We start from the raw sequence: 9305 nt of genomic DNA on the forward strand, positions 1-9305 counted from the left end.
GAGAGGACACTCTCTTATCCCCGGGCTCAGCCAAAACTTCCTTCTGTGCTAAGTAAGGGCCATAGTTCGAAAGCAGAATCTCTGCCAAGGAACCGTCTACATTTGGACACCAGAGGTTACACACTGCATGGGGTTGGAAAGGAGGAAGTCATCTTTGGTATGCAAACATCCCGAGACATAAAACCTGAGCTCCAGGAGCAAAGAGAGCTGCATAGGCCAGGTCCAGTTCACAAGGAACACCCATATGTGGAAATTCATGTGGCTTACCCTGTGGGCCATAACATGAGGTTTTGTGGACCCCCAGACCCAGCCAGTGCCCTGCATGCTATGCCACAGTTAAACTGGCTGTGCTGGAAATCAGCCTGATCTTTGCTCTTGGAGTTAAAAAAGAGCCAGCACAATACTCTAGTCACTTCCATAGAACCCCTTACCCCTGCCACCCCCGACACGAGAAAAGATTTGTAAAAACTGGGCTGGGCAGTGGTGGCTCACACCTTTAATCCCAGCACTTGGGAGGCAGAGGCAGGTGGATTTCCGAGTTCGAGGTCAGCCTGGTCTACAGTGTGAGTTCCAGGACAGCCAGGGCTACACAGAGAAACCCTGTCTTGAAAAAACAAAACAAAACAAACAAACAAATAAACAAAAAAAGAATTGTAAAGACTAAAGCAAGGAAAATATAGTATCAAGAGACAGTTATGGCTCCAGTTTTGCTTCTAGAGGTAAATGGAGATTTCTGAAATCCAGGGAGGGAATGGGAAGATAGAGGGTACAGAGATGTGTGTGTGTGTGTGTGTGTGTGTGTGTGTGTGTGTGTTGTATGTGTGTGTTGTATTGCACACATCTATTAATATAACACAAGACATATTACCCGTTCCCAAACCAGTACCCTGAACCTTTAGATTCACACGCACACAAAGCAGAGAAGCACAGTGTTTGCCAATGTCAATGAGACCTTATTAAGCCGCCAGGCTAGTTTGTGGTATGAGAGATTCCTTGATCCTGGACACAGCAAGCCCCATCCTCCAGTGAGACAGACACGTAATGCAGGACTATGCTCCTTCCTGCAGCTAGATCCCAGAACTTTCAGAAAGGGCAGGGAGGAAGGAGAAGCAAAGACTTGACTGTCTCGTTTGCACAGACAGACTTTTTGCTTTTGCCTGATGAGGATTAAGAAGAAAGAGGCAAGGATTACTCCTAATTTACTGCCCCTGTCAAAACGCAGCTCCGAGCAAGGAAGCCAGCAAATGGATCATGAAAACAAACCCAGAGAAAAGAGAGCAGGGGACAAAAGACATTCAATAATATTTATTAATTTGATTTTAAATGGAAAAGGGACCCATTCCAATGGTTTGACTTCTTCGTATGAACCCTAGAATTTCCCCCAAACCTTGAAGTCCTAACCGTGAGGTAGATTTGAGCTGTTTTGTGAGAGATGGTCCAAGATGGCGCTGAGAGAGCCATAGTGAGGAGCCAGGGACAAAACCTCAAACAACTTCTTCTTCTTCTTCTCCTCCTCCTCCTCCTCCTCCTCCTCCTCCTCCTCCTCCTCCTCCTTCTTCTCCTTCTCCTTCTCCTTCTTTCCCTGGCGTCCTGCTCTCAAACTAACCAGAGACACAGAGCCTGGAGACAGAGCAATTTGTGGAGGAACACGCCGATCATCAGGGTTAGGAAAGCAGTAGGAAAGGAGGAAGGAAGGGAGGGGTGCTCTCTTTACCCTAAGCATCCAGCACAAACATAGGCAGGATGATGGGCAGGCCTCCCAGGCCACAGGGCTCCTCCTGGGGCAGTCAAGCACAGCTGGCCTGACATCCCAGGCCACAGGGCTCCTCCTGGGGCAGTCAAGCACAGGTGGCCTGGCATCCCAGCTGCTGAGGTAGTGGTGAAGTTCAAGGTACACGACTTCTCTCAGAAAGAGAGAGAGAGGATGGCAGAAACCCATTTGGTAAGATTTCTCCTTTACATTTCGTGGTCTAGTCATCAGATTCTGGGGATGAGGTTACAGGGGACTCACTCTGAGCAGAAATCAAGGGCTTTATAAAAATGTGCATCCGTGGGCGTTGCTTGTCTTTCTGGCCAAAAAAAAAAAAAAAAAAAAAAAAAATCCCCAGAAGTCCTACAAAACGGAAACAATATTTCTTGGGGTAACCAGTCAAGGAGGTGGGGATCAAGCGCTGGAAGGAAGAGAGAAGTGACTCAGGAGCCTGAAAAGCATATTCACTTTTCAAAGACATAGGGACCTTCCCGCATCCCCCACCCCGCGCCCCCCAATCCCACCCTACAGCTCTAATCCAGTCCCCGAGGGAGGAAAGCAGCTCCAAGTCAACTCACAGGCTCCTTGCTGGATCTCCATGGTCCTTCACGTGGGAAATGGCCGCTCACCTTCATAGCCATCAAACCTTTGAGAGGGAAGTGGGACTGAGGCAGAGGACTTGGGAAGTACATTGACGTCTATGGCTATACCAGACAAGTGTAGAGATGTCTGGGCGCCCGAAGAATGGAATTAGAAAAACCCAAACTAGAGGCGACCAGGGAGGTCAGAAACCCGCTGAGAGAGCAGCAATTACTTGTGGGGCTTCACCTGGTCCTAAGGGGAGCAATTAGCCTCTTCCTCCCTTTTGCCTCCTACCCAGGGATTGGATCCAAGAAAAGGAAGGGCACTAGATCCCGTTTTAGTTCCTACTCCTTTTCTGTCCTCTCAAGACAAAGACTCCGTCTACAACTTCCCCTCCCCCAACCTCCAAACTCAAAAATAGAGACAGAGGCGTCCCCACCCAGAGACTCCAGTCCCCTGCCTGTGCCCCCTACCTGTTGAGCGGTGGGCTCTGCCTGGACTCAACAGGGCTGGCTGGGAAGGTGACTGCGCGTAGCTCCTCTGGTCCACGGCCACAGTAGCTGCACAGAAGACGCCGGAAAGCGTCGCGAAAGTCCGGGCTGCGGCAGTAAATGAGCGGGTTGAAGGCGGAGTTGGCATAGCCCAGCCAGTTCAGGGCGATGAAAACTCCGCTGGGAACTAGAGAGGGCCCCGCGAGTGCGCGCAGCACGTTGGCCAGGAAGAAGGGCAGCCAGCACAGAGTGAAGATGCCCATAATGAGACCCAAGGTGCGCAGAGCGCGGTGTTCCCCGAGCGGCAGGAGGCGCGCAGGCCGCCGGTTGCAAGAGGGCACTCCGTCGGATGCCGCGGGTGTCCCGCCTGTGTCAGGGGACGGAGAGCGCGACGGAGGCGGCGGAGACTCCTCCGGCGGGAAGCGGCCCAGCTCCCGGAGCAGCAAACGCCGTTGGCGCTTAGCCACGACGAACACTCGAGCGTAGACGAAGAGCATCACGAGGAGGGGAAGGTAGAAGGAGACGGAGGAGGAGAGCAGCGCGTAGGGCATATTGGAGGCAAAGGAACAGCAGCGCGGATTGGAGTGGCACTCCTGAGCCTCGGCGTCCGCCCCTACACGCCACCACTGGCTCATGATGGGCGCGAAGGACACGGCGGCGGACACGATCCACACCAGGACAACTGCCGCCCGGGCGCGGCGCTTGGTAACCAGCGTGCAGTAACGCAGAGGGTTGGTGACAGCTAGGTAGCGGTCCACAGCCAGGGCGCACAGGGTCTCGATGCTGGCAGTTACACAGAGCACGTCCACGGACGTCCACAGCTCGCAACCAGTTGCGCCCAAGGGCCAGTGGCCAGTCAGCGTCAATGTGGCCCCTGGTGGCATTACGAGGAGTCCCACTACCAAGTCAGCCGTGGCCAGCGAAGTCACGAACACGTTGGTTATGATCTGTAGTCTCGGCGTGCGGGCGATGGCTATGATTACCAGCAGGTTGCCTCCCACCGTGGCCAGCGCCAGCAATGCCCCAGCCAGTGCCGCTGCCCATGGTACCCCTGGCAACCCACTGGTGTTGGCTGCGCTGGGGTCCAAGGTGGGAGCGTCCGACCACAAAGCCAGAGAGCCGTTTTTGTGAGGCCATGGAGCCATCGCGTGTCACGCCTGGGGTTGGAAGGTTTCCCCCACCCCTAGACCCGCTGGCTTAGGGAAGGGGACAGTAGGGCTTGGAAGCGACTCTCCCAGCCTGGGCCATCTTCCCTGATTGTTGGTGTAAGTCTGTCAGCTTCCCTCCATCTCACCCTCCCCATGCACACCCTAGACGCCGGGGAGGAGTGGCTGCTTTTAAAGGAGCAGCGTCCAATAGTCACCAGAGAGGCCTCTGGTGGGAATTGGAAGGTGGAGAGGGACGTCCTGCCTTGATACTCCCTTAGCACCGGCTTCCTGGAGCTCAGCAGCTCCTTCCAGGCAGAACCTGAGGCAACCCCGCAAAGAAGAGAAAACCTTTCACCCTACCCTTTACCCAGCAGACTACCCTCCCGAAACAAACAAAAACAAAAACAACCAACCCAAACCATCCAAGATAGCCCCTCTTCTGCTTGGATGTTCTCCCTAAAGTATCTTATTGTTTGAGACGGTCTTTCTATATGATGCCCAGAACGGTCTGGACCTCCAGATCCTTCTGCTTCAGCCTCCCCAGCGCTGGGATTACAGATCATGCGCCACCACTCCCAACTCTAAGGCCCTTTAAGTGAAGCCATCTCAGGTGGCTGGCGTCCTTTCCTCCCCCAGCTGATGAGACCCTTCCCCTTCTCTTTCCAGTTTCTTGCTCATCCTCTGTTCCTGGCTGTTAGTTCTTGGTTTCAGTTACTGGAGACACCCGCTTGTTCCAGGAGTTCTAGTTTGACATGGCATCATGTACCTCGGGATGCTAAGGGCTTCTGGTTTTCATCCTTCCTCCTGCACTGCCCCCCATCTCCCTCCAGCACTGCCCCCCCATCTCCCTCCAGCACTGCCCCCATCTCCCTCCAGCACTACCATCCCATCTTCCTCCTGCACTGCTCCGTCCATACACATTTCTCCTAGAAAATTTCTAGAAAAGTCCCTTCAAATTCTGAAGTGATAAAGACACCTTAAAATGTGAGAATGGAGTCTGGGGGTAGGTGTGTATCTCGGTGGTAGAGTGCATACTTAGCATGTCTGAGGTCCAGCACTGAAAGGAAGAAAGAAAGAAAGGAAGAAAGAAAGAAAGGGGGAAAGAAAGGAAGAGAGAGAGAAAGGAAGGAAGAGAGAAAAAGAGAAAGAGAGAGAGGAAGAATGAAAGAAAGGGAGAGAGAAGGAAAGGAAGGGGACTGGAGAGATGGCTCAGTGGTTAAGAGCACTGATTGCCCTTCCAGAGGTCCTGAGTTCAAATCCCAGCAACCATATGGTGGCTCACAGCCATCCATAATGGAATCCGATGCCCTCTTCTGATGTGTTTGAAGACAGCTACAGTGTATTTACATATAACAACACATAAATCTAAAAAAAAAAAAAAGGAAGGAAGGGAGGAAGGAAAGATGGATTTGAGAATGTCTAACAGAGTGGTTCTCAACCTGTGGCTTGCAATCTCCACCGTGGCAATAACAGATATCCTGCATATCAGATATTTACATCACGATTGAGAACAATAGCAAAATTACAATTATGGAGTAGCAACTAAAATAATGTTATGATTGGGGTCACCACAACACGAGGAGCTGTATTAAAGGGTCCCAGCATTAGGAAGGTTGAGGACCACAGATCTCTTGCCACCGTCAGTTCTCCAAAGGTAATATTTGTCACCTTCCCCACGGTAAAGAGTTCTCATCCACTTGTTGGAGATTTGTTCATAAGAAACTAGAGTCAAGCCGGGCAGTAGTGGTGCACGCCTTTAATCCCAGCACTTGGGAGGCAGAGGCAGGCAGATTTCTGAGTTCGAGGCCAGCCTGGTCTACAGAGTGAGTTCCAGGACAGCCAGGGCTATACAGAGAAACCCTGTCTCGAAAAACCTAAATAAATAAATAAATAAATAAATAAATAAATAAATAAATAGAAAGAAACTAGAGTCAATGGATTCGTGTGTGTGTGTGTGTGTGTGTGTGTGTGTGTGTGTGTGTGTGTGAATGTGTGGGTGTACCAGGTGTCTCCTTCTATTAATTTTCCAGTTTATTACCTTGAGACGGGGCCTCTCACAGGGCCAGAGAACTTTTGCTTTGGTTAGGATGGCAGGTCCTGGGCTGGCATCATGGGCACGTGTGGCCACACCCAACTCTTCACTTGGGTGCTGGGGATTTGAACTCAGTTCCCCATGCTTGCAGAACAAACACTCTTACTGAGCTATCTCCCAGTGGCCTCATATTACATATCTGGAGTGTGCAGAAGGATAAGCTTGGTATTTTAATGTCTCTGAAGTTTCTTTTACAGTGAGATCAGCACCTCTGAGCTCCTTTCCCTCACCCAGACTTATAAGGCCTAACTCTGCCATCCAGTCTCCCAAGAAACAATTTTTCCAAATTGGGTGTGGGGATGAAAGGCTTAGAAAAAAGCCTCTGGGGGTTGGGGAGATGGCTAAGTCGTCAAAGTGCTTGCCTTGCGAGCAGAAGGACCCGAGTTTGATGATTCTTGGGATGTGAATAAAGAAGCTTGGAGCGATGGCCTGCACGTGTAATCCCAGGGTTGGGGACGCCTGTCAAGACTGACCTGAAACAATAGGGCAAAAGAGAAAAAAGTATCGTGGAAAATGCCTCCGAGGCACCCCCCTGGCTTGTACTTCTGAACAGCTCTATATTTCAAAAGTATACCCTATAGTCACTAGTCTAGGCAATCCCCATGGGAGGCTGAACCAGGGGCTGGGAGTCAGAAAGGTTGGAAGGGGAAAAGAGAACCTAAAATTATCCCTGAGGAAAAAGGGCCAGCTGGGCTCCCAGGGACTCAGCAGCTCACTCACCCATGAGCAGGACTGTCAGGGGTTGTCAAGCAAATGCTTTCCCTCTCCCATGGGTACAGCCTTCAGCGCTCCCTTCTGCTGCCCCTGCCCCTGTCCCAGCCATGCCAGGGTGGAGCAGGCTGCCTTTGGCTGTGGCCTCTTGCTGGTCATCAGGGTGATTGCACCCAAGTTGTGTTTTGCAACACCCCAGAGCGCTGCCAGTTATCGCAAAGGGGCGTCATAAGATTCTCTGCAACATCTCTAAAACAAATACATGCCATTTGGCACTCCCCCTGCCCCCCCACCCGTCCCCAGGACATTAGAGTAGGTTTGGGAAAGATATCTCTCCCCAAGACATACTCAAGGGCCGTCCCTGCTTTAGTCAAGGACCGGCCTCATTATTTGAAGAAAATGTGCAAAAATGTTTATAGTTTTGAAAAAGGCCAAGAGTCCCCAGTTGTAAGAACATACCCGTGTGTAGAAAACGATTAGTCCTGTAACCAAATGTTGTGAGAATCAATGTGCCAGACCCCTGTTCCCAGAGGCCCGGGAGGCAGCAGAGCCATGCCCAAGTAGTCTGCCTCCTTCCTTGCCTGGCATTTTCTTCCCCTCCTGGGCCTCCGGCTGCTCCCATTGTTTTGCTGTTTAGGTCTTTGAGATTATTCTCTCTCTCTCTCTCTCTTTGTAATTTTATTGTAAGTTTTTAACAGACAATGTAGTCATATTGTTCAACCATCACACTATAGAAAATGTAAAGAACAGAAAGTGACCTCCATCCCGAGTTTCAATTCCTCAACAAGTAACTGCTATTGGATCTTATTAATCTTTCCAATAACGTTTTATAGAGATAACTCAAGATGTAAAAACATACTCTTTTTATCTTTGTTTTCCACACAAATGTATCTCAGCCTGTATTTTTAAGTCTTAACATAACTATATGACCCTTCTAGATGAACATACAGAAGATACCCATTTTTAGTATGAATAGACATAAAACTAGTTATCTCCTGGTAGACACCTGACTTCCTGTCTTTATCAATAGATAGTGTTGCAGTGTATAATTAATACCCTAGCCCTTTCATTCTTGTGTAAATGTATTTGTTTCTATGAACAGATTTGTTATAAATAAGACATACACTTGTGAAGTTTAGAAGTCATTGCTACATTTTTGTCCCCAGACAATATATCTGTTTCCAACCTCACTATCAATTTTGGTGGCCAGCTAGGGGTTGCAAGCCAGTGGCCTGATGCTCTGGGAAGCCATCCTAATGGCTGGGCCTCCGGGAATTAACATTGCTTGTTCTGTAGAGGTCGTCCAACTCTGGATAGACACATACATTGCCCAGAGAGAGTGTTGCTCAGGCCCAATCCCCCATGACCTTTGTTTTATGCCCTTGGAAGCAGTCAGTGAGTATGGGCCCCTAAGATGCTGATGGTGGACCCCCAGGCTATGTGTTAGAAGCTCTGAGGATGTGTCTGGAAGAACAGCAATCTGTGGTGAGGCAACGGCTTCCCGGTGGGCGGAAGTTCTAATTGCAGGAAGTTTTCTCCCAGAGAGTGAGCAGAAGTTGTGGTTCCATGGACACTGACACTGGGTGCTTGTACATGTGTCGAGAAACCCGGGAGGGCTTATGTGATTGTGGCCTGGTGCCTTGTCTAAGACCATGTATGTTAGAGGTGTGTGTATATAGTACATACATGTGTGTTTTTGGTGCTTGGGCTTGAACCCAAGGCCTCTCTCCACTAAGCATACCCTTTAACTCCAAGATAAGTTTCCTGCCACATAGAAGTGGCTACAACCTACCGGTCACAATCCACTGCTTTGCTTTAAGGTTCTTGGAAAGTAGATAGATGGGTGTTGTGGCTAGTAATTCTTACCTTTGGGAGGCAAAATCAAGAAGAGCCTAAGCTGTAGGCTCGCCTCGGCTACATGGTGATACTCTGTCTCAAAACAAAAGTAAAGAAAGTTCCTGGAATGGAGCAAGACAGAGAGGACATTTCCTCCTCCTTTGTAGACCCCGTGTCCTCTCCATCCTGCAGGGTGTCACTACTCATTGCAGTGTTTTGATGAATGTCCACAAGGCTTCTGGACAGTGGGTTTTGTGTTTACTGTCTGTCCTTCTGTACCAGGTAGTCCGAGGGCTTAGGACTGAAGTGGCTTATGAATAACAGCTAGGACACCAGTCACAAGGCTCTGGTTCATGGAGTATTACATAAACCGGACATTGGCAGCACATGCCTACGATCCCAGCAACCAAGAGCTCAAGGTAGCAGGTCAGAAGCCTAGAATATTCTTGACAAGACTCCATGTTTGATGCTGGTCTGGGATACTGAGGCTCAGTATTTAAAAGGGGGGAGGGGAACTCTCTAAACGGGTTTCCCTTCTCCTTCTTTCTAACAGTGCTGGGGATTTATACATGCTAGGCAAGACTTCTACCTCTAGGTTAGCCCCAGCTCTCGTTTTGCTCTTTTGTTTTACACAGGTCTCACTAAGTGAAATCACTTTGCAGCCTAGGCAGGGCTTGAGTTTATAATCTTCCTGA

General features: G+C 49.9%; 1 protein-coding gene across 1 annotated transcript; it reads right to left on the minus strand.

Moving 5' to 3' along the window:
• Window positions 1-1581: 1581 nt before the first annotated feature.
• Adrb3 (adrenoceptor beta 3) lies at window positions 1582-4178 on the minus strand. Its single transcript, XM_031342761.1, has 3 exons — window positions 2806-4178; window positions 2329-2396; window positions 1582-2171 (listed from the first exon to the last, which is right to left on the minus strand). The coding sequence occupies exons 1-2, from the start codon at window positions 3966-3968 to the stop codon at window positions 2357-2359; spliced, it is 1203 nt and encodes a 400-aa protein (XP_031198621.1). The 5' UTR covers window positions 3969-4178; the 3' UTR covers window positions 1582-2171; window positions 2329-2356.
• Window positions 4179-9305: the final 5127 nt, after the last annotated feature.

This window comes from Mastomys coucha, unplaced genomic scaffold (assembly GCF_008632895.1).
Source record: "Mastomys coucha isolate ucsf_1 unplaced genomic scaffold, UCSF_Mcou_1 pScaffold22, whole genome shotgun sequence".
NCBI lineage: Eukaryota > Metazoa > Chordata > Mammalia > Rodentia > Muridae > Mastomys > Mastomys coucha.

Bases quoted from the DNA above. Each gene is read 5' to 3' on its own strand.
- Adrb3 (XM_031342761.1), bottom strand. From the start codon at position 3,968: ATGGCTCCATGGCCTCACAAAAACGGCTCTCTGGCTTTGTGGTCGGAC. The intron at 2,397-2,805 runs GTAGGGGGCACA...TCCCTCTCAAAG, and splicing joins CAGAGCCCACCGCTCAACAG to GTTTGATGGCTATGAAGGTG.